We start from the raw sequence: 23,051 nt of genomic DNA, 5'->3' as shown, positions 1-23,051 counted from the left end.
TCCGTTCCTGTCCATCGCGCGACATCATACAGCAAAGACGAGAGTTCGACTGGACAGACAGGAGCAGACGACGCCCATAAGATCTTTGAAGCTGATCAACATGGCGTCACAAGCACCATTTGACGCCGAATCCGCCGGCAACAATGAGGAGATGGAGCAGCAATTTGCTGTCAAGGCTGTCCATCATATGACAGTCTACTGGTCTATCCTCGAGAAAATGCCCGGCTCTAAGCTGAGACTCACCCGGTTGGACGATGAGATTTATGAGCATTTCAAGAAAGATTTCCCCGAGTTTGACCCGGCTGAGGAGATCGACGAGGACAAGATGAAGAGCAAGGCGGGTAAGGAGCGGTGGCGGAAGTTCTGCATGGCTTATGCAGAAGGCAAAGATAAGGTCGAGGACTACAATTTCGGTTCCATGCTGCGCAAGAGTGCAAAGACCGAGTATGGCGAGAAAGAAACTATCTTTGCTGTTCGAATGCAGTTCTACGCCGTCGAGATCGCGAGAAACCGGGCTGGACTCAACGACTGGGTTTACGAGAAAGCACAGGCCGAGTCCAAGAAGTGACAACACCGCGTCTTCAACAACGCCTTGGCCACATTCCACCTTCACACACGGCTCAACAAAGGCTCAAAGCACCTTACAGGTCATCAGCTGCTAATACAATCTTGCGCGTCTCCTACGATCCGTGCCCGGGCTGCTACCCGTACTTGCACCCTCGAAAACCTAGGTGATGTCGTGGGTAACGGGAGCATCTCTCGGACGCAAACCAAGGGACGCTACCCGGTGGACTGCGATATTCAGCTTCACTCAGACGGATCACTTGTGGGTGCTATGCCTAGCAGTCTTCTTTGCAGTGTGTTCTGCTCTTGTCCAGCCTGTTGTCGCGATCTTCATCGGAAATTTTGCCGATGGTCTCACACAATTTGGCGGCGGGCTGATAGAGTCTGACACCCTCCACAAACGAACGAATCCTAGCTTCTATGGCTTTATTGGACTCGGCTTCTGTACACTTCTCACCAATGCAGGGATGTTTACGACTTGGGTAGTCTTTGGCGAGCTGCAAGCCAAAGCCGTTCGTGAAGAGCTCTTTCGAAGCCTCTTGAAAAAAGACCTGGAATGGTTCGAAATGAGAGAACATGGTGTTGCGTCCCTATTGACCCGGCTTCAATCGTAATTCTTCAAACTCCTCGTGTCAGAAGGGGACTGACTTTGTGACAGCCAAATCCGGGAGATGCAACTCGGCACTTCGCAGCCCTTCAGCTTCCTCTTGCAGGGTATGATCCAAGGACTCGTGGCGTTTGGCATCGCCATCTATCACAGCTGGAAAGTGACCTTGACCGTGCTAGCCATCGTTCCTGTTTCTGGAGCAGCTCTTTATCTACTTGGTCGAGGTCTCCAACGTCATATTGCATCCCAGGATCATTTCCTCGCCGAAGCGACTAAGATTGCTCACAATGCTTTCATCAACATCGCGCTAGTCAAATGTTTCAACGCCCAGTCAATTGAGACTACGCGATATGTTGCCGTAATTCGCAAAGCAGCCACCTATTCCTTGAAACAAGCGAACATCGTAGCTCTTCAAACAGGCTCTCTCGGGTTCTTCTTCTTCGTCATGTTCTTGCTCGGTGCGTTCAGATCATCGGACCCGTTGGCTGGCGCTGATTTACTGGCATAGGTTTCTGGTACGGCAACAAGTTGGTCCATGATGGCGACTATTCTACTGGGCAGGTCACGACTGCGATATGGGCGACGTTCATGTCGGTTCAGGGCTTTCAAAGCGTGTTCCCACATGTCATTGTTCTTGTTAAAGGGCATGCTGCTGCAAGCGCTGTGCGTGCCCTCATCGATACAGTTGAGAAGGGGCGTCTCCTCCATCGCAAGATCGATGGTGCTTCACCAGTGCTGTGCGAGGGTCATATCAAGTTGCGACAGGTGAGTGAGCTAAGATGATCTGGGTATCATCTAGTGACCCTACTAGGTCTCATTTGCATACCCTTCTCGACCAGATCAGCTAGTTCTATTCAAATCAGACTTTGACTTTTGTGCTGGTCGAACTACGTTCATCGTCGGCAAGTCTGGATCTGGAAAAAGCACCTTAAGCAATCTTATCATGCGATTTTATTTTCCTCTCACGGGAACCATCTCTATTGACGGTCATGACCTTGAGGACCTTGATACCAGTTGGCTGAGAAACAACATCACTTGTGTGCAGCAGGGGACGTCTCTCTTTGATGAAACACTCCGAGTCAATATTGCTTTGGGCCACCGCTATCATGAACGCGTCAAAGCTGTTGAGATCGATGACTGTGTCAGACTTGCAGCATTAGAAGACACTATTGCTGAGCTGCCGTACGGCATGGATACACAGGTCGGTGTGGGCGGCTCTGCGCTATCAGGCGGACAAAGCCAACGTGTCGCGATCGCAAGAGCACGTCTAAGAGATACACCAATACTCATACTCGACGAATCTACCAGTGCTCTAGACAATGCGAGCAGAGTCAGTGTTATCGACGGAATCCGGAAGTGGAGAGATGGTTTGACTTCAATTATTATTACCCACGATCTGACACAGATACGCGATCAAGACTTCGTCTACATTATGGACCATGGCCATATCATACGAAAAGGACCTCGGAGTGAAGTATGTAACGCTGCACGGACATATCGTGATCCTTTGAACACAACAACAGCTCCAGCATTGGACAAAGTTCAACCCATAGCTAAAGGTGATGTTACAAGCAGGAGCCGGCCTCCCAATCGACCACCGAATTTGCGCTGGAGGAAAGATGGCAACATGCTCCGCGCATCGTTCGAAGAACAACTCCGTGGTCTCGATGTTGGAGACTACCTGCTATCCCCCAAAGCCCTTCTCGGCGCTGCCCGGATTGCTTCGGCTTTTCAGGATCAACCTACCCTAAGCCGAAGCTCGAACCATGCAGCATACCGGCACTCGCAGTTTATCAGTGTGGTGAATCCTTGTGACGAGGCCTTGCCACTGCCGGAACAGACCGAGCAGAGAAATGTCGGGGGAACTGAAATTGCTCTTAGACCTCTGAGTCTCGCTCCGAACCGCGCGTCTGAAGTTGCTCGGCCCAGGCCAGGGAACACCAGACCTCTGCCGTCTCCACGTGTGCTAGAGAAGTCCAAAGCTCAATTTCGTGCCAGGTTTGGTGGACCTACCTTCAGTCTCGTAGAGGACAAATCCCCGCAGATGTCACTCCAGTCGATTCTCGGGACACTCTGGTCGAGCCTGGACCGAAGTCATCGCATCAAACTTCTGACCGGACTTTCAGCTGTTTGTTGCCGTGCTGCTCTACCGTCACTGCTTGCGTACATTATGAGCAAGATGTTTGCCATATTCTACCAGCAGGAAGGCTACAAACAAGCGTCAACGAAATGGGCCATGGTACAGCTCGTGGTCGGTTTCACGGACGCTGCAACAGCTTTCATCGCCCATTATATGCTTGAAGGCGCCGCTCGTCGCTGGGTAGGTCGACTGCGAGCTGAAGCTGTACGGCGGGTCATGGAACAGCCGAAGCCCTGGTTCGAACATGACAGCAATTCGGCGTCTAGCCTCTCTCTGGTCTTAGACCGTGATGCAGAAGAGATGCGAGCGCTGCTCTGTCGCTTTGTGTCACTGACGATCAGCGTGGTTCTTATGTTGTGCGTCGCTATCATATGGTCGTTTGTCTCATGCTGGAGACTGACTCTGGTCGGCCTGGCAGCTACGCCGGTCATCTACGGTTTAGCAAAGGGCTTCAACGTGATATCTGAAGTATGGGAGGGCCGTGTCAATACTGCAGCTGAAGCTGTTGGTAAGGTCTTCGTTGAGACCTTTACAGACATTCGCACTGTGAGGTCCCTGACCCTCGAATCGTATTTTCATCGAAAGTATTCCCGGGCGACGAAATCGGCTTTTGCGACCGGTCGTCTGCGCGCCTTATATACAGGCTTGCTCTATGGACTCTCCGAAAGCACCATCACTTTCACCATTGCGGTCATACTCTGGTATGCTATTCGACTAGCTTCAAGTTATGATCTTGGAGTTGCTCCGATCATCACATCGATTTGTTTGCTCATCCTCGCGTCTGGTCCAGCAAATGTCATATTTGGGATCATCCCCCAAACTGCAGCTGCAGTTGATTCGGCAACAAGACTTATTCGGCTGACTCGACTTGCACTAAAGAACGAGCACGAGCATGGCGGCCAAGATCGACTGCGAGAGCCCTCTGGCAGTTTGTCCATGGCAATTTGCTTCAACAGTCTTACCTTCGCCTACCCGTCCAGATCGATGATGCCCACTTTAAGTAATTTGACCTTGTCGATCAAACATGGTGAGTGCGTTGCCATTGCTGGGCGCTCGGGAAGCGGTAAAAGCACCATCGCGTACCTACTATCGGGCTTGTACCGAACTAGTGTGGGAGATCCTGGTGTTGGGCCTTCAATAACCATCTTCGGACAAGACATGCGCTCACTTGAGCTTTCAACCCTTCGCACGAAGGTGGCAGTCGTGCCTCAGCACCCCGTCGTTTTCCCAGGCACTGTATGGGAAAACATTTGCTACGGTCTGGAAGCCCACACTAGGCTGGCAACTATTCAGAACGTCAACTGGGCTGCGACGCAGGCCGCGATCCACGACTTCATCCTCTCATTGCCGCTTCAGTATGACACGGTCATTGGCGAAGGTGGACTTGGCGTCTCTGGCGGACAAGCACAGCGCATCACACTTGCTCGTGCTCTTGTCAGACGCCCCAGGATACTGGTCCTCGATGAAGTGACTTCGGCTCTCGACGCGGAGAGCGCTGACCTAATTCGATCAAGTTTACGGACCATACTGCGCGAGTCTCGTCACGGTACTGGCGAAGAAAGCATGACTATACTGGTGATCACACATGCGCGAGAGATGATGGAGTTCGCGGATAGAGTGGTATTGCTCGAGGGAGGAAGTGTGGCTGAGGAGGGGCCTTTCGCCGAGCTGATGGTAAGAGGAGGAATGCTTCGTGAGGTGCTGGCGCCTAGCACCGAGTAAAGCATGCAGAGGCACGGTTCGATTCTCTTCGATCGCAGATACAAGCTGTATTCATAGACCTAGTCGCCAAGCAAGGCGCCAAAAGCTCCCGGAGATAAAGGATGCCTTTGAGCGTTGGGATGCGGCGATGCCGCATCCCGCCCCTTTGGTTTCACGGCCCTCGAACAATCCAAAAGACTATCTAGCATAGACTTTGGATACGGCGCAGGTCTAGAATTTGTAGATTCTGAAATGCTACGGTGGCAACAACATGACGTAGACTCGAGCAACTCATCCCTCGGCAGCAGTAGATATAAGCAGCGGTGGCAGCCCGCTGCGGTGCTACTCAAGGCTCTCTCACAATCCCGTAACAACCCATCTACACTCACAAATCCTCACCATGCCTCGAGTATTCTTGATCACCGGCACCTCCAGCGGCTTTGGCTCCGACTACGTCAACCATGTCCTGTCTGAGGGTGACTACGTCGTTGCCACCGCCCGTGATCTCTCCAAGCTCAAGTTCAAGGGCGCCACAGATAAGAACTACATCTTGGTCCGGCTTGATGTGGGCGACAAGTCGTCCATCAAGGATGCTTTTGACCAGGCTCGGAAGAAGTTTGGCAGAATCGATGTCGTTGTGAATAATGCTGGCTACGGCCTGGCTGGATGCTTTGAGGAGTACACCGATGAGCAGATTCGAAAGCAGATGGAGGTCAATTTCTTTGGTCTGGTATGTTTGAAATGATGATGATGCCAGTTTGATATATGAGGATATTGCTCTGACCAATTCATCAGATCGATGTGACTCGGGTTGCGCTAGAGGAGCTACGAAAGAATTCACCCTCAGGCGGCGTCATCCAACAGGTTACTTCCATTGGCGGCCAACGAGGGTACGTATAACCTACGACTCTAATGTGGGCATCATCTGACATTTAGTTACAGCGTGCCCTTTTTCTCGGCCTACTGCGCCAGCAAATGGGCAGTGGAAGGTTTCACTGAGGCTGTGTCCCACGAGCTGAAGCCTGAGTGGAACATCTATTTCAACATCATCGAGCCTGGAGGATTCAGAACCGACTGGGCGGGACGTAGCATGGCCTTTGCGGACCGAAAGCTGCCCGAGTACGACCATCTGAATGCAAAGGAGAGCATGACGAAGCGCCACGGTACGCAGCAGGGCGACCCTGCGAAAGCTGCCGTGGCCATGTACGAGTTTGCGTGCATGGGCAAGGACACGCCGCTACGCATTGTGGTCGGCGGGGATGCGTACAAAGCTGTCATGAACAAATTGGACCAGTATCGCGCGAACTACACCAGGCATGAGGAGCTGAGTACGAGCACGGACGTCGATGGTTGGGAGGGCTAAGGTGGTGTTGTTTCGGATGAGTTGCTCTCCAAATCATGGTGACTGTGAGGAAGTTGAAGACTTGTGTACCCCAATGCTTAAAGGTGATCTAGACAGCGAGAAGCTGATGAGTAGTTGCGTGAATAGGATTCAGAATTCACTGCCTGGTAGATCTGGATAGATGCGTAACAAAACTCCCCTATTTACGACACGCCAAGAAAGGAAAGTGCAGGGAGCGCGACTGCGGCTGGGGTGAAAGACGAACCGAGGAAGGATGTCCCATGGCGCGACAGTGAACCTCTCTTCGTGGCTTCATAACTGGTCACTGTAAAATCACCTTTGTACAAACATGGTTGTTCTTTCCTAATCACCACATCCATCAGCATTAGCATCAGCATCATCATCATCGTCTGCCATGGCGACCCCTCGAGAATCCTCACCTCCAGCTTCGAGCGGAGGAGATACTATTGACGATGGTGCGCAACCGCAGCCAACAGAAATCGAGCAAGACGATCAGTCTACCGTTGAAGTCTCTGTCCTCACTCCGGGCGCAAAAGTACCCCGCAAACGAAAGACACCTGGCTCAGCTTCCCAGTCGCGCAAGAAGCGAGGTCCATCCTTGCTGCACGATGGGCCACCTGAGGCCACCGAAGATGAAGGTAGCGTCGTCTCCGTCGCAAAGAGCAGCAAGAAGGCCGAAGGTACACCGGATCCAACCCGCACCGTCGGCACAGCTGTAGGCTATCGACGCCAGGCAAACGGCACTGTTGGATCTGTCTACTCTGGCAGCAAGATCAGACACATCAAGAAAGAAGACGGAACTCCCCTATGGCGGAAGGAGATACAGTACGAGTTCCTTCGTCTCGTAATCGAAGACAAAACCCCCGTCTTCACCCGCTACAGCGATGGTAAGACAGGATGCAACTTCGCCGACATCTACATCGATTGTCTAGTCCAAAGCAGTAAGACCAGCAAGATTCTCAAAGACCGCCTGCAAATCGATAGACAAGCTGCGCAGAACATGGCCATGATTTGTCTCTTGGTCAATGTAGGCAGGATGAACACGACACTCAACTTCTTCCCGGAGATGCGTGCTCAACTACGAACCTATCACTCGATTCCCTCGCTCCAGGCATACAAGTCGCAAAAAGACTATAAATCGTTGCAAGATGCACCACGACTGAAGTCAATTCTGAAGGGCGCAAGCGAAGACGATGAACACCCACGATCTATTCAAGCTCTGCATCGCCGAAAAGTACCGAGAACCAACGCCGTCAACCTGATCTTCGTCATTTCGCAGTTCGCCCCTCGTATCAGTGAGGAGCACTTCCTTGACAAGGTTGACTTCTTCGATCTGACGATGCGATCCACCATCTCCTCGAAAAGCCGCGCTCGTGCTTTCTTGTGGCTGATGTGGTATTACCTCGAGAGTGGCTTTCAAAAGGAAGATGGCCTGGGGAATCCTTTCGGAGCGGGGTCTTACCACCCGGATGACGATCCAAATGATCCGGAAGTCCTCGCTACTATCGTCCCGACTCTCGATCACATCACTCCTGAAGAAGGAGATGCAGAGAACTTCGATCCCCCCGAAGAGCTCGAATTTGCGGAGAAGATGACTAAAGAGCGGAAGCGCATCATGGAGCAGGTTGCCAATGAGCCGCCGCTCACTATGGCCGACCCAAGCAACCCGGAGAACAAGTCTGTGAAACGTCTGAAGAAGAATGCTGCCATATTTGGTGAAGATGACAGCACCATCATGTCCGATCTAGACTCTAGGGCGAGTCCTGGCCTTGGTCGAAGTCCAGCGCCAGGCGAGAACGTCATGGCCATGAATTCGGCGCTGGGCGCTCAAGCCGATAGCATCGACGACGACTTCGAAATGCATGACCCCCACCCTGGACGAGGACGTTACAAGCGAGTACGCGGAAAGAACACTCCGTCGAGGTCCAAAGGAGTCGGTGCCCCTAGTTCTGGTAGAAAACGAGGTGCCGGTACTCCGGAGCTCAGAGCAACCCCTCAACCGCTACAGCCAGGAACCCAGAGTGTTCTGAGTCAGTACGGTCAGTCCAAGGCTGAGGGCTCGCTAGGTACTTCGGCTGCCGCACCGGGGAAGTCCAGGGCACGGACTGGCTATCAGCGTGAGCTTGAGGAGCACAAACAGAAGCGAATCGAGTGGGCTCTCCGGCAGAGACGAAAACAAATGATGGCTCAGGCAGCACAAGCCAGGGAGCAGACGCGTATGATTCTCCGAACGGCGCGTAGAGTCCAAGATCTTGAAGCGACTTATGACTCTGAGGAAGAGGGCGATGGTATCGCCTCAACAGGGCTAGGTGGTATTATCGGCCGAGTCTACATCGCACCTGATGAGGTTGTGCGAGATGTCAGCACCTACGAGTCCGAAGACTGGGGCGAAGAAGTCGAGTCCTGGCTCAAAGCCACCAAGCGTATCAGGCGGCGCCTCGAGGTCTGGGATGGCGACCGGGATATCCATACCTACAACGCCAGCATGAGGCGCGCAGGTCGACCCAAATCCTACCGGCCTGGCTTGGTTCACGATGACAGCGAGGACTACAAGGGTGCTTACAGAACCTCGGCGCCACTGATTTCCAGGACGGCTGAGACTGGTCCAAAGACTAAAAGGGAGATGGACGCCCAGATCGAGTTGGACCTGCTCGCAGAGAGAAGTGATGGTGATGAGGAAATGGGCGACACCCCAATGCAGGATGATGGAGATGGCATGGAAGCAGATGTGGAGGGTGAAGGCGAGGGCAGCGATGTGGCCATGGAGTAAGGCCATCGATCACGGCTGAAGATCATGGGTCCTCCGGCCGATTGCGTTACGGTCAAGTGAGCGATGTAGGCATCTTGCTTCGCCCTTGCGCCTTCTATCTTATCATACGGTTTGTAGCAATTCAATGCCTTGACAGCCGCTTCATCCATCTCTCTACGTGCAACGTGCTTTATTCATTAGATATCGATGTCCCCATTCCCCGGACTTGACATAAAAGTGTCAGGAGCATCTCTCCCCGGCAGCACCTTTTCCACAGGCCCTACCGGTTTCTCTTGTTACACACCGTTTCACCCCTCTTACCGCCGCTTTCCAGCATCGCTCACCATCCCATCCCATTCCATCCATCTCAATATATACATGATTGTCTGGCATTGATTCCGCCCGGGCATCCATCTTCCCTCCGCAGCCGCCTCGCCTCACGCAGAAGCCAGCGGGCGCGCCTGGAGAGCTTTCGGGTGGCTTGTCTCTCCTTGCCCTGTCCCTCGTACCCGTCATCGTCCTCATCATTAGTATCATAGTCCTCCCCGTCCTCCTTGTCGTCATTATCATAGTCGTCATCCTCGCCATCGGCATCCTCGTCACAGTCTCTAGCATCGTCAAGGCGCGCAAACCGCACGATCAGCCCCACGGCCGTCTCCACCGCGTCAAGCAGGCCGGCTCTGTCCGCTGGTCTGAGACCGGTGCTGGAGTCTGCATCGCCACCAGCAGAAGCGGCGGATTGATATTGGGATTGGGATTGGGGGCTCTGAGGCGGCGTCGGGGCGAAGGCGGAACTTGAACTCGATACGAGGAGGTCGCCGAAGCGCAGGAGGAGGTAGGTGTAGGCGCGGAAGGGGGCGTAGGAGTGGTCTGCTTTTGCTGTATCCTCCTCTTCCTCCTCCCTATCCTCCTTTCCCTGCTGCTGGCGTTGCTGGGTCGCGAGAAGGGTGCTGACGGTGGCGATTAAGAAGGTGGTGGCGCTGATGGTGAGTTCTGCTTCTGCTTCTGGTTTTAAACCTGGCGCTCCTGCCGCCGCCACGGTAGGAGAGGTTCTCCAGCGCATCGCCCAGACGGTGTGTTGCCAGGAGCGGACGTGGCGGAGCGCGGTTGGGTAGGGGAGGGTGGTGTGGCCTTGGGAGTCGAGGGTGAGGAGGTAGTGTTTGATTAGGGCGCGGATTTGGGTTGTGTTGGGGTGTTGGTGGTTGTCCAACGAGGGAGAGGCGGTCGGCGTCTCGTGAAGATGTGGGGAGTGATGAGATTGTAAGGGTGGGGGCGGAAGGGAGGGCATCGCACGGTTCTCCAGGAGGGTCGGAAGCGCCACGGGCACGGAATCAAAGATGCCTCCGCAGGCGGCGCTGGTGGCGCTGTAGGACTGGCAGTATCGCAGGTGGTCGGGGAGCTGGTGCATAATGATGTCGTAGGCTTCGCTGCCGGCATCGTAACTCTGCCGGGGCCTGGTCTGGGACCCCTCCAGGAGCCGCTGTAGCGCAGTCAAATGCATACGACCCGTCTTTGTGTTGTTGGTCATGGTTTCGATGAGCCAGCAGAGGATCGGCGCCACGTACGTATCGACTGGCTGCGAGGAAGCGGATGTGAGATGCTGCAGCCCGCGATTGTAGTTGTGGACGATCTCACGGGCGCGAGCGGTCAGGTGGTGTGTATCGAGGATGAAAAAGCGTTGCTCGAGTCCAACGATGGCACTCACCAGGTATAGAATTGCAGGACGCGTATATGCGAGGCGTGGGATCTGGGCTGTCCAGAAACTGGTTTGTGAAGGCGGAGAATAACGTGAGAACCAGGGTCCCGAAACCCGAGTCCAGTGCGAGAGATTCATGGCCGACTTGGCGTCGTTCCATATCTGAATAGGTCGAAAGAGAAGAGGTGTTGGGCGTTCGCTGGACTGATTCAATCGCTGCATAGATGACCTATAACGTGGTCGTGCCGACTGGTCGGGACGGCGTCTGGGCTCGAAAATGAGAGGTTTGGGAGCATTGTAGACGCAATCCAGGTCGGCTTTGTAGCAACGCAAGCATTTTGGCTTGCCCTCGTCGCATTTCAGGTGTCTTCGTTTGCAGCTGTCACAGCCGCTGGCGAGACAGTCAGACCGGGTGTTGGTGAGGGGAATCGTCGCAGACTCACGAACGGACCTTATGGGCAAAAGCCTTCTGTCGCACAGGGGCCATGGGCGAAAGCAGCGTTAATGGCTTACACTTTCGCTGAGGTTGTTTATGACGGCTGAATATAGGTTATAGCAGGCTCAATCTGGACAGCCTGTGCCATCCCGAGTTGCTGACCGTATGATAGAGAGACGTCCGTGGGCCCAAGGTGGATGGATGGTCTTCAGGCCCCCAATCGTCAAATTACCTGAAACACCAAGACTCCGTCTGGTAGAGTCCTTGGCAGAAATAGCTTGACGTGAACCCCATGCTAGAGTCTTTCTTTGGGGGCCGGATTATGTCAACAGAGGGCGGGAAGGCAACCTTGTGGTCCGGAGTTGCCTTATGAGGCGACCGGTGGACTCCAACACGCCTGCCAAGCTCTGGATGAGCGCGTCATCTACTCGTCTTTTCTGCCTTTTTCCTTCCTTGACTTGTGAGACGGTTGTCCACTCTTCGCCTGACACTTATCTGCCAACTGCCTCGCACACTGTAGTATGCCAAACGCTCTAATCCATCAGAACAACCAGGTTCATTCACCTTTACTGAAACTCCCTCTAGAGCTTCGACTCAAGATCTACCACGCCTTATTTGAAAGCTGCTCGCTACTGACAACATTTTCTCGTCGCATTCTACACGACTATTGGTCTCCCCTGAGCCCGCGAAGGATCCATGCCATCGTGAACTGTGTATGCAGTCAAGTTCGGGATGAAGCAACTCCTGCACTTGCCAGTCAGTTAAGCATCAGCCTCAGAGGTGACGATTTGATGGTGCGAGTCGCAGGTGCAGGTTTGAGATTGGCGGAAAGCTGGATGCATGGCGTCGAGCAGGTGAGTGCAACGGGTACGAGGCAGCGTCAGAGCAACGAGGCAGACCGTAGCGGAACACTAATGCTGCACGTGCATAGCTCACGGTATATGCGCCTCTGTTTGAGAAGAACGCTGCAGGCGACAGATCGTTGAGACCGCCGCAGGCACTCCTCAAGAGGCTGCATATGCTGACCATCAACTTGATTGGCTCGACCCAGTGGGAAAGTCATATCACCGTTGATGCCATCAATGCTTACGAATTCGAGCTCCCGCAAGACAGAGCCTATTGGATGTCAGACCAATCTGATTACGTGCTCGCGAAGACGATTTTCGCCTACCTTATGGGTGGCATGGGTGAGCAGCGCCGACTCGAAGAAACGGTGTGGCTGCGTGAACTTTTGGAGCCACAAGTGAAGAGACTGAGCCAGAATGTGGGAGGAAAGGGGCACGATGTTGTAAGAGACGTGGAAACCAACCTAGCCGCTGTGGAGGTGAAGGCTTGCATTAATGTTGTCTACCCAGGCTACTACTATGCGGTATGGCTGGAGATGAGGATAGCGGATGGGGTCGTAACCGTGTCCGAAAGGTTTGTCAACAGGCACTCTCGGTAATGGGGGGTTCGCGGCTGGGAACACGCCGGCACACGACCAGCTGTTGCTCCCTGATGAGACACTCACCTCCTTATGCTCGGGTATGAAAGATGCCGATACGTGGCTGCGATATATTGATACGACGCACAGAGTCTCCCCAGAGTCGCGTTGCCCATGACATCTCACCCCCTGAAGCTCTTCTCGACATGTTCGACTCGACTTCCATTGGACCATGCCTGTCCATGCTTCACGGGATGCATGTTATGGCACTCACCAATACTTCGGACGCTACATAAGCTCTCTAACATTATCCACCAAACCGTCGCTCGAGGAAGCAGATCCCAGAGGCAAAAATGGCAATACAAAATCCTCGCCGCTCAAACAATTGCATCTCGAGGCAAATCTGTGGTCACTCGAGAAAGAGACAATGGTTTGACGGCGAAAAAAAGAATGTCCTCGGGAATGTGCATGACGTGGCTGAAGGAGGTCCAGATTCTAGGTCTCGTCCCCGCCTCTTTCAATTTCCTCTCTTCTCTCCTATTGTCTTTGTTCAGCTCAGGCTTCGCTCGCTGAAGTGAGGCTTGGCGTATACATTACGTACCTACTTCTTCTCCTTTAGTCAGCCTCAGCTTCTTCGGAGGCCAAGGCGCGGAGAATTCTTTCTCTAAGTGATGGTGGCGAGAAGGTGGCGGCCCGGCAGCATTGCAGCAGCCACGTGGTTGTGGACGCGGGATGCCCCGGTCTTGCGGCTGAAAGCCCGGGGAGGATCGAGGTCTCGGAAATGCCAACTTGGTTACATTACGCGCTATTGACATGGTGAGTTGACTGGCTTGTTGCGGTAATGCAGCAACCGATCTTCGTGATGTTAGGACCTGTGCGTCGGGCGAATCGCTGGTCAGAATGAGGACAGTGTGGTCACTGAGTGTCGGAGGGCCACAGAGAGCTTCTATATGGCAGTAAGGGTTCACGGGTTGGGGGGACTGAGAGCTGCAAGCTCTGTGGCTACAGATGGACCTGCATGAAGGAGGGACGATGTGGCTGCGTGTAAGGACTGAAAACCAAGAATGAGAGCTTTTTTCCATTTCCTGCCTGATCCTGGCCACGATCCTAGCAGCGACAGGGTGCTTTGCAGCATGCATTTTTCGCGTCGTCCATCATCACACCAAAGTTCTCAGTGCTAGCAATACCCCTATACCGCAACTCGCACCCCCCAATCTACCCTGGGCATACCCTGCCCGAAATGCATTTATTCATCCTCCAGGTCTTCCCGGTAGAATCCCGCCACCAGGAAGGCCAGCTCCAGTGCCTGCTTCTCGTTCAGTCGCGGATCGCAGAAGGTTGTGTAGTTGAGACTGAGATCTTCTTCGCGTAGATTCTCCGCGCCGCCAACGCACTCGGTGACGGCCTCACCTGTCAGCTCCAGGTGCACGCCGCCCAGATAGCTCCCGAGTGAGCGGTGGATCTGTAGTGCCTGCTGTAGCTCGCTCAAAATGTCGCTGAAGCGGCGAGTCTTGAAGGTGGCGGGCTTGCCATTGCCGTCGGCAGCTTCTACCGTGGCGTTGCGCCCGTTGCCATGCATGGGGTCACACTGCCACACCACCGTGCCGTCGTGCTGGGAGGCTTGTACGGCTTTGATGTGGCCGGGTAGGTGCGTGGCGATCTTGTCGTAGCCGTAGCGGGTGATAAGGACGATTTTGCCGATTTCGTGATTTGGGTTGAGGATGTCGAGGAGTGGGACTAGGTCGCCGGCGGGCATGGAAGGGCCGACTTTCACGCCGATGGGGTTGGCAATGCCCCGAAAGAAGTCGACGTGCGCGTGCGTGAGCTGTCGGGTGCGGTCGCCGATCCAGATGAAATGGGCGGAGGTGTTGTAGTGGCCGGTGTTGGGGGCTGCTGTTGAAGGTCGACGGTTTGTGGAGGTTTTCCGCCGGGCGGGCGTTGGTGAGCTGAGAGTATCAGGTGGTATGGCGTTGGCAGGGTGTTTGAATTGGCGGGTGAGGGATTCCTCGTACTCAAGGAGGAGACCTTCGTGTGACGTGAAAAGGTCGACAGTTTCGAGGTTGCGTGAGGAGTCGAGGCCAATGGTACGGAGCATGTCCAAGGTGTCGATGATCCTGGAGACAAGGCTTTGGTATTTGGTCCGAACCGAAGGGTCTAGCACGTGGCCCAGGGACCAGTCAAGAGGAGCATGGAGATCGGCCAGACCTGAGCCCAGGGCTGCGCGGAGGTAGTTGAGTGTCGCTGCTGAGTGGAAGTAGGCGTCCACCAATCGAGAGGGATGCGGCCTCCGAGCTTCAACATCGGGTTCATAGCTGTTGAGAATATCACCACGGAAAGAGTTCATCTCTACACCACCGACAGTCTCCATTGGCGATGAACGTGGCTTCGCAAACTGACCGGCCATTCGTGCTATGCGCACAACTTTCTTTTTAGCACCATAGATGAGGACTAAGCTCATTTGTAGTAGCAGTTTGACCTTGGCCTCGATCATGTCCTGGTTGCAGTAGTCGAAGAGCTCTGCGCAGTCACCACCCTGAAGTAGAAATGCATTACCAAGCGCGACTTCTCGGAGCTCGTTCTTGAGCTTGACGATCTCTCGGGGTGTGACCAGTGGTGGTAGCGTTTGCAGCTTCTGGACGGCCTTGTCGAAAGATTCTGTGTCATCGTAGGACACACCTTGGACGATGGGCTTAGACCTCCAACTCGTGGCCGACCACTTCTCCCCATTGAGTTCGGCCATATCTATCACACGGGTTTTTCTGTGATGAGAAATCTTGCAGGCAGAGACTGGAATTGACTGGATATATTTGAGAACAGGTCGAGTTCTCTGATGATCGACTGTTGGCGGTCTGGAAACAGGAGACTTGCCGTGGATCCTGTTTCAATACAAAGCAAAGTCTTTTCGAATTTTTTTGTTAACGAAGAAGAACAGATCCGGAATGACTTTCATGCTACCACCAAAGTACCATCTCATCGAACCTTTGGTATGACTGTCCAAGAGGGATTTGGCGAGGCTGAAGTGTAGAGGCTACGCTATACCAATGATAGACTAGTGCACGAACTCCATATGTGGGGGTTTTGTGGCTGTCTGAAGCTGATAACCATCAAGACTGTACGCATCTTTATCTATCTTAACGATTGCCTCATCAATCCCTGATATCCTAAGTCATTACCACCATCATGGCCGAACCTATCACTTCCGCTTCCAACGCTGCGGATGCCGCCGACGACGAGACCTCCCAGAACCTGCCCAACAATGCCGAGGATCGTAAAGCCGCGGCTGCCCTCAACTCGCTCAACGCGAATGCCATGTCCCAAGAGAATGGCGAAGGCGCGACCAAACAACCCTCAGCTGCGGATCAAGAGGCACTGGGCAAGGCAATGTCGAGGCTAGAGATTGCTAGCGGCTTAAAGAAGACCGACACAGCGAAAAAGCCCGAGCAAAAGACAGATGCAGAGCCCAGAAAGAAGATTAAGATTGCGAGTGAAGATGTTACGTTCCTGGTACGAGTCACTGGTGATGCAGCCGTCCACACTAGATACTGACGATGACGAAGGTCGAGGAGCTTGATCTTACCAAGGTGAAGGCCACCGAGCTGCTACGTACCCATGAAGGAGATGCCGTGAAGGCTGTCAGAGCCTTCATCTCTCCACCCATCCGCGCATCTTGACAACAGTCTGTGATTGAAAATGTGGCAGTGGAGCGGAGTCAGTCATGCTGACCGACTCGACGCCGGAGAACGGCACGTTTGACATGGATGCCACCTCCATCAGCAAGGCACCCGCCGAATCTTCAAGTTGACTCGCATAGGATCAAGCGGCCCCTATTTTCAATAGTCTGGTATCAAGCACGACCATGAACATCGCTTCGAGGTGATGATCTGCACACCACCACAGTCCCGGCATACCACGCCATGCGACCCGCCGAGCGGGGCGATCGGAGCGCCACGTGAAAAGTTTCGCGGAAGTACAGAAAACGCCGGACTCGCAGCCAAGAAAAATTTGTCTCTCGAGCATTTTGCTTGTTGCATTAGCTATCATCTGTTTTACATACGCTGACCCTTGATGCCCGTCTATTCCTGACCCGGTCACACTGGTCCACCAGTATTAGTCTGGTACTAAAAATTACCCTGGGTATCACAGATCTCTATTCGAATGTTTTGCGGGATTTGCCGATCCCGATTCCTCCGGAACTCCATCGCCAAATTGACTTTTGCTCTATGACTCGTCATGATTCGTTAACCTTGAGGAAGCGGCAGATGTCGCGACAGGCGTCATCGAGCGTCTTCTCGGTCTTCCAGCCTAGCTCGGTGTAGGCACGGCCTGCCACAGCAACGCAGGAGCCGACGTCGCCTGCTCGGCGTTCCACTCTGCGCCGCGGCACAGCACGGCCTGAGACTTTCTCCATGGTCGATGCCACCTGCTCGACAGAGTATCCGCAGCCAGTGCCGAGGTTGAATGTGCGGAAGTTCTGCTTGAGCGACTCCTGCTGTGCTGAGGTAAGGGCCGCGATGTGTCCCCGAGCTAGGTCCGTGACGTGGATGAAGTCGCGGACGGCAGTGCCATCTGCAGTGTTCCAGTCATCGCCGAAGACCTTAAGCTCGGCATATTGGCCGGTCATGACTCTGGTGACAACAGGTAGGAGGTTTGATGGGACACCCTTGGGGTCTTCGCCGAGCAGACCAGACTCGTCGCACCCGATAGGGTTGAAGTACCGAAGAGCGATGATGGTCCAGGCCGGGTCAGAGGCAGCGACGTCAGCGAGGATAGCCTCACCGAAGAACTTTGTGCGGCCGTAGGGGTTGGTCAAGCCAGTGCAGCCCTGCTCGGCGGCTACTGACGAGCCCTCGAGGCTGTTGTAGGAGGTAGGACTGTGCACGCAGTTCTCTTCCTGGAGGGGCAGGCCGCGGTCGGCGATGGTGCCGTAGACGGTGGCTGATGATGAGAAGATGAACTTCTTGATGTTGTACTCCTCCAGCAAACCAAGGAAGTCGACTAGGCCGGTGATGTTGTTGCGATAGTACTTGAGGGGCGAGCGGATGCTCTCTTCAACAGCTTTGAAGGCAGCGAAGTGGATGACGCCGACGATCTGGCTTTCACGATCCCCTCTCAGAGTCCAGGACGAGTACTGGTCCAGGAGGCTCTGCATGCTGGGCATGTCCTGGTAGTTGACGTTGAAGAGCTTGGCCTCCGGCCTTGCCGAGGGTCGAGATGCATAGTGGTTGTCGGCAATCTGGTTGATACGGCCGAAGACGTCGCTGTGAGAATTGCTGCAGTTGTCGACGATGAGGACGTTGTACCCAGACTTGAGAAGCTCGGCGGCAGTGTGGCTACCGATGAAACCCAGACCACCAGTGACGAGAATGTATTGAGCAAGGTCTGGAAGATCAAAGAGTGATGAGGCCTCGGTGGCTGGTGTACCGGGACAGGAAGTGAGAGGAGAGTAGGGGGCAGGCGAGGACGCCCTGGAAGTGTATGCTGAGGCAGACATGTTGCGAAGGTTGATGAAAGAGAATGTGCAAGCTTCAGTGCTGTGTCAAGCAAGAGCTAAGCTGCTGTGGTGTTTCTCGGTTGAGTCTGATGCTTGAGTGATGAAGCGAGGGACCTGGCCCTGGACCCTTGGCTATATATGTTGAAGGAGAGGTTCACAACGATCAACTGGCAATACATGCTGGAGGGCCAGGCTATCCACGAGGTGAGCTACTCTGAGCTACTCTGAGCTAATCCGGAGGCCTGGCAAGCCACATGAATGGCTCCCGAGCAGGTCTCGACTTGACACAATCCACTTACGACGCATTGGTCCCGGCGCCTTCCTGGCCACGAGGTGATACCGACGGAGTGTTCTGACAAAACGTGGAGAACAAAAGATGGTGTGCGGTCCTGAGGGTGTGTAACACCGTGGTATGGAAAGTTTCGGGTGTTTTGTCACCAATGCCCGTGCCAAGCCCGATGTCCCAAAATGACAGTCCAAGGCGAGCATAACCTTCCCCCATGGCGACAACCAAAACTTACAGCTACCAGCTCCCGAGCTGAACCAGTTTATTTCCGTGTTCACAACTCCTCGACTTTCCAATTCCACCCAGCAAAACCACGCATTCCTCAATGGCGGCCTCCTCGGTGCTCGTGCCCCTCTACGTCTATCCCTTTCCAGGCGCCTGGCAACCCCTCTACGATGCCATAACCGCCCACCCACGGACTCAATTCCTGGTTGTCATCAATCCGGGCAACGGACCAGGGCCTGCCCCCCTCCCGGATGCCAACTACTGTCGCGAGATTCCGAAATTAAGGTCTCACTCCAACGTAGCCGTCTTTGGCTACGTTCACGTTGTCTGGCTCCAACGCGACCTGGACTCAGTGTCTACCGATGTGGAGACGTATGCTGCCTGGCCCAGTCAGGATCCCACCATGGCTGTGGACGGCATCTTTGTCGACGAGGCGCCCATCAGAGCCGATGCCCATACGGTCACATACCTTGGCAGCCTCACTAACCTAGTCCATCGTTGTTGGCCTAAGCGCTGCGCCTACCTCGCTAGCGGCGATTCGCCTGCCCCTGTCTCTGTTTCTCAAACTGACACAGAGACTGATTTACCAACCGTACGTTACCCAATCCCTGCAAACGCTCATGTCTCAGTACGCTATTGAAATACGTTTCACTGCCCTTGCCTTTACAATACCATCACGTTACACTCCACCCGCACGCTGTCACTGCCACAGTTCCCATCTCATCTCATCACCGCGCTGCATTCATCTTCGCTTATTTGCCTTGCCCTCGGTTCTATTTCCCCACAGCAGTGGGAAAAAAGTCTCTCCTGGCGAGACCCCTGCAGGTCTTTGCACCTGTCGTGCTCCGTTCGCAACTCTACACACCATATTACCCACCCACACTCAGCCATCAACTACATCAACGCACCCCATTTTGGGCAACATCACAGCGGTTTGAGTCCCATCCAGCTGGAAACGTGCAACCAACGCATCTATCGACTGGCTGGCTAGATGCGTGATCTGGCCCCGGACCCTGGACTTTGGACCTGGGCCTGCTGGCCTTTGGCCTGGAATCCCTGGATCGCGATGTCTTCGTGATCACGACATCTTGAGATTGAGAGACTCACCTCGCCATCGCCCAGATCACATACACGTACACTCATCAGCACATTATACCCACTCTCGCTTGCCTCAACAACCGGGCACGGGCGGCCGCCGGTTCTGGAGGTCACCATCCCTGTCCCTATCCCATCGGCCTGGTCTTTTTGCACTTGGCTCTGCTACCCGGATGCGAGGGCTCGGCGCTGCAATGCAATGGAACACGCCTCAAAAATCCCCCCCGCTCTGTCCTTGCTTGGGGGTTTTCAATTCCATTCCTCCCGCAGCCACTGCCGATGCGGCTGGTAGCCATTGTTCCCGTTCCCGTTCGCCTCGCCGTCGCTACTGCTGCTGCTACCGCAGGGCCAGACAACTCGTCACTGTCAACCCAAGGACGTCCTCTCCCTCCCTTTCACTCCTCCGGCTGAACAATACCTGGACCTGCGGATGTGGCTGGCATCTTCCGCCCGTACGGAGTATTCTGCGTTCGCTTCACCATCCGGACTATGGAGTACAGTACAGAGTTTTGCCAATCTCCTTACCCGAGCATGCTGCTGATTTTTTTTTCCCCAGCTGATCATTCCCTCCGCCATGGCTCGACTTTTTGGGACGTGACGAACAAATTTTGACACTGCATGATATTTGGCCTTTGCCTTTTCTTGGTACTGTGTTTATTGCATAAATTGATTTCCCGAACACGAAAACATCAGGGGAAATAAAACCAAAAAAAAAATACTAACACCTGTGTGTTCCAGATCATCCACAATCCAGGCTGTATGCCGGACCCGCGCCTTCTGGATCTCACAGACCTGTGTGTCGTATTCGAAGACACCTGGACCGCGTTCCTGGCGAGGGTCCGGGAGGGGGTGTTTGCCCTCCCGTGTGATACTACGGATACGGGTACGGCTGGCCGGCTGTGTGGAGCTGGTACCGAAGGTAAGCAGTACGAAGGCAAGCAAAGGGTGCAGAACGAAGGATCTGCTGCGAAGGCTTGTGAGGCTGAAGAGCAGCCTGTCGAGGAGCCGGAGCAGCAGGAACGCTTACCTGCCATTACGGCCGAGGAGACGCGGCGTCTGGCCCGAGCGATGCGCGCGAAGAGGGCCGTGGTGGTGCATTCGGTGCCGTTGCCTTTACCTGATGGGGAAGCTGCAGTGCCTGTCGAAGAGGGCAGCGTTGGTGTTGGCTTTGATGCTAACGCAGGGTCCTCGCTGGAGGAGGCTGTCCAAGGTTACGGTAACGTTACCGGTACCAAGGACACGGATCAAGCTGCTGCGGCAGTGGTGCAGCAGGGAGCTAGAGCGGCGAAAGTCAATGAGGTGATTGTGCAGGCAAGGCGGGTGGCCGGGTCGGTGTTTGTTACGGAGCTGACGGAGAGGTACTATGAGAGCTTTGGGAGTGGGTGGAGAGAGTGGGCGGGCGTTATTGGTGGTGAGTGAATGAGGTTGTGTACGTTTTGGGAAGGGCGTTGCGCGTTGGGAGGGGCGTTAAGGAGTTAGGTTAGCTGAGCAATAATGAAGAAGACAATTATGTCAGCAGTAGGCTGTGCAAAAAGCTGCGGCGTGCGTTATTTCCGCCGATCGACGAGTCGGCGTTTGAAGGGGAGGGGATGATCATGTTGCTTGATGTTGCTTGTCTTGCCCGCGCAAAGGTCCTGGCGGAGGTGCGTGAGGGTGTGCTGAGCACATGCTGAGCACATGGGGAGTGCAACTGCGATCTGGCGGATGAAAGCCAGTGGCACAGTAGCACCTACCTGTTTGGGAGCAGCGTGGTGATATCAAAGGGGTTTCATGATGCGCTTCGCCCGTTTCGGCGAAGGACGGCCGAGCGACTGAGAAGGCGGAGAAGAGAGAAACTGTGTGTGTGTGCTGATCGCGTGGCTAACGACACACGCACGCCCTATACTTTACCATGGTGCAACTCCGCAACACCGAGGGTTTGGTGCGAGGGTGTGCTGCTCGCGTGGCTTCTGGAAGCAGCAGTAGGGGTCGGTCTTCTCGGCGCCGTACAGCAGCCGAGAGTGCATGCGTGGGGTCGTTTCGGAGAAAGGGTATTGTGAATTCATCGTCACGCAGGGCAGAGAAGAGAGTATGGCTGAGGGTGTAGTGGCGCGGGTGACGAGCACCTGGGATCGTATGGCGAGGACCGTTGCCAAAAAGGAAAGATCGACGCGGGGTCTTCGGGACATCTGTGCGATGGTGGTGGTGTGTGTGTGTGTGTGCGTGTGGGTCGGAGTGAATCTCGTGTGCTGGAGGTTCTAGAAGTCCGGGAGTGACGGAAGCAGTGGAACACTCACCGAGTGTTTCAAGAAGTAGCAACGGAAGCTGCTGGAAGATGGATTGAATGGGGTGGAGTGGAGTGGAGCTGCGAGGGAGGATTTTGTTCCCTTGTGCTCGCAAGCTAATGGTGAACAAGAAATGCCCATTGTGTTGAAAGGGTGGGAGGGGTGGAGCGGCACTTAATTGTACTTGTACTCAATTATCTTGGGCTGAAAGAAAGGAGGAAAGCATATTGAGATGATGTGGTAGTAAGGTTTCGATCGGGCTTGCGATCACGGGGAGATTCTGGAGTGCCGTTCATCGCCAAGAGTTTGGTCTTGGCGGATTACGAAGCAAAAGTTAGCCGGGCTTTGACTGCCATCTTTGCTCTTGCCATGTGGTCGTGCCAGAGATGTGGTTATGGAGGGGCGGAAATAGGGGTTTACGGGGGATATCGAGCACTCAGCTGAAAGAAAGAATGACAAATGCTGTGCAAATTGTGCTGAGGCCGTATTGTGATGCGATCACGAGGCTACGAATTCCATTCTGGGACTGTAGCATGGTGGGACGAACTGCGCAAAAGCTGACTTCAACAGCTGGTTGCGCATAATGCTGTGTCAAACAATGACGAGAAATTGTATGTTTTTTTCGGCGGTAGGATTTAGGTAAGGCGATGCTCTTGGGCGGCTAGGGTGTATAGTCGTCTCCCATGGTGTCAAGATTACCGTCATGTCAGGCACGTCACAGGAATGTCTGTCAGTGTGATTGTCAGCGCTGTTGTCACTAGCTGTCCCGGTCTGTCATGACGGTTTTGTCATACCTTGCCTGCAGCGTGTTCCGACCTTGCAGCAATCATTGTTATTTCGTGACCAACGACTCAGAGCTCGTGCTATATTCAGATCCTAGGCACCTGAGACATCTGTGCGTTGTCATGCCTGCACGTCCTCGGATTCAGGATTTTGACTGGCATGTTCCTGGTCACAGTGGGCGTCTGCGGCTGTCATTGGCAGCTCTGTCAGGCGGCACAGCGGCAGGAC

General features: G+C 54.2%; 10 protein-coding genes across 10 annotated transcripts; 7 read left to right on the top strand and 3 right to left on the bottom strand.

The window, feature by feature from the left end:
• Window positions 1–100: 100 nt before the first annotated feature.
• On the top strand, window positions 101–568 carry HMPREF1541_06684 (uncharacterized protein; the record flags this gene model as incomplete). The annotated part of the gene is made up of 1 exon (XM_008721014.1): window positions 101–568. The coding sequence occupies one exon, from the start codon at window positions 101–103 to the stop codon at window positions 566–568; it is 468 nt and encodes a 155-aa protein (XP_008719236.1).
• A 166-nt stretch (window positions 569–734) lies between these two features.
• On the top strand, window positions 735–5,033 carry HMPREF1541_06683 (uncharacterized protein; the record flags this gene model as incomplete). Its single annotated transcript, XM_008721013.1, has 4 exons — window positions 735–1,174; window positions 1,223–1,629; window positions 1,680–1,936; window positions 1,983–5,033. The coding sequence occupies 4 exons, from the start codon at window positions 735–737 to the stop codon at window positions 5,031–5,033; spliced, it is 4,155 nt and encodes a 1,384-aa protein (XP_008719235.1).
• A 379-nt stretch (window positions 5,034–5,412) lies between these two features.
• HMPREF1541_06682 (uncharacterized protein) lies at window positions 5,413–6,375 on the top strand (the record flags this gene model as incomplete). The annotated part of the gene is made up of 3 exons (XM_008721012.1): window positions 5,413–5,742; window positions 5,808–5,902; window positions 5,955–6,375. The coding sequence occupies 3 exons, from the start codon at window positions 5,413–5,415 to the stop codon at window positions 6,373–6,375; spliced, it is 846 nt and encodes a 281-aa protein (XP_008719234.1).
• A 394-nt stretch (window positions 6,376–6,769) lies between these two features.
• Window positions 6,770–9,145, top strand: HMPREF1541_06681 (uncharacterized protein; the record flags this gene model as incomplete). The annotated part of the gene is made up of 1 exon (XM_008721011.1): window positions 6,770–9,145. The coding sequence occupies one exon, from the start codon at window positions 6,770–6,772 to the stop codon at window positions 9,143–9,145; it is 2,376 nt and encodes a 791-aa protein (XP_008719233.1).
• Window positions 9,146–9,491: 346 nt separating this feature from the next.
• On the bottom strand, window positions 9,492–11,307 carry HMPREF1541_06680 (uncharacterized protein; the record flags this gene model as incomplete). Its single annotated transcript, XM_008721010.1, has 2 exons — window positions 9,492–11,211; window positions 11,264–11,307. 2 exons carry the CDS (start codon window positions 11,305–11,307, stop codon window positions 9,492–9,494), a joined length of 1,764 nt encoding a protein of 587 aa, XP_008719232.1.
• A 2,618-nt stretch (window positions 11,308–13,925) lies between these two features.
• HMPREF1541_06679 (uncharacterized protein) lies at window positions 13,926–15,419 on the bottom strand (the record flags this gene model as incomplete). Its single annotated transcript, XM_008721009.1, has 1 exon — window positions 13,926–15,419. The coding sequence occupies one exon, from the start codon at window positions 15,417–15,419 to the stop codon at window positions 13,926–13,928; it is 1,494 nt and encodes a 497-aa protein (XP_008719231.1).
• A 440-nt stretch (window positions 15,420–15,859) lies between these two features.
• On the top strand, window positions 15,860–16,350 carry HMPREF1541_06678 (uncharacterized protein; the record flags this gene model as incomplete). The annotated part of the gene is made up of 2 exons (XM_008721008.1): window positions 15,860–16,183; window positions 16,237–16,350. 2 exons carry the CDS (start codon window positions 15,860–15,862, stop codon window positions 16,348–16,350), a joined length of 438 nt encoding a protein of 145 aa, XP_008719230.1.
• A 557-nt stretch (window positions 16,351–16,907) lies between these two features.
• Window positions 16,908–18,170, bottom strand: HMPREF1541_06677 (uncharacterized protein; the record flags this gene model as incomplete). The annotated part of the gene is made up of 1 exon (XM_008721007.1): window positions 16,908–18,170. The coding sequence occupies one exon, from the start codon at window positions 18,168–18,170 to the stop codon at window positions 16,908–16,910; it is 1,263 nt and encodes a 420-aa protein (XP_008719229.1).
• A 611-nt stretch (window positions 18,171–18,781) lies between these two features.
• HMPREF1541_06676 (uncharacterized protein) lies at window positions 18,782–19,321 on the top strand (the record flags this gene model as incomplete). Its single annotated transcript, XM_008721006.1, has 1 exon — window positions 18,782–19,321. One exon carries the CDS (start codon window positions 18,782–18,784, stop codon window positions 19,319–19,321), a length of 540 nt encoding a protein of 179 aa, XP_008719228.1.
• Window positions 19,322–20,535: 1,214 nt separating this feature from the next.
• HMPREF1541_06675 (uncharacterized protein) lies at window positions 20,536–21,195 on the top strand (the record flags this gene model as incomplete). The annotated part of the gene is made up of 1 exon (XM_008721005.1): window positions 20,536–21,195. The coding sequence occupies one exon, from the start codon at window positions 20,536–20,538 to the stop codon at window positions 21,193–21,195; it is 660 nt and encodes a 219-aa protein (XP_008719227.1).
• Window positions 21,196–23,051: the final 1,856 nt, after the last annotated feature.

The sequence above is a fragment of the Cyphellophora europaea genome, assembly GCF_000365145.1.
Source record: "Cyphellophora europaea CBS 101466 unplaced genomic scaffold supercont1.6, whole genome shotgun sequence".
In the NCBI taxonomy this organism is placed as follows: Eukaryota; Fungi; Ascomycota; class Eurotiomycetes; order Chaetothyriales; family Cyphellophoraceae; genus Cyphellophora; species Cyphellophora europaea.
The sequence above is the reverse complement of the archived record's forward strand: the minus strand, read 5'-3'. Positions and strand labels throughout refer to the sequence as shown.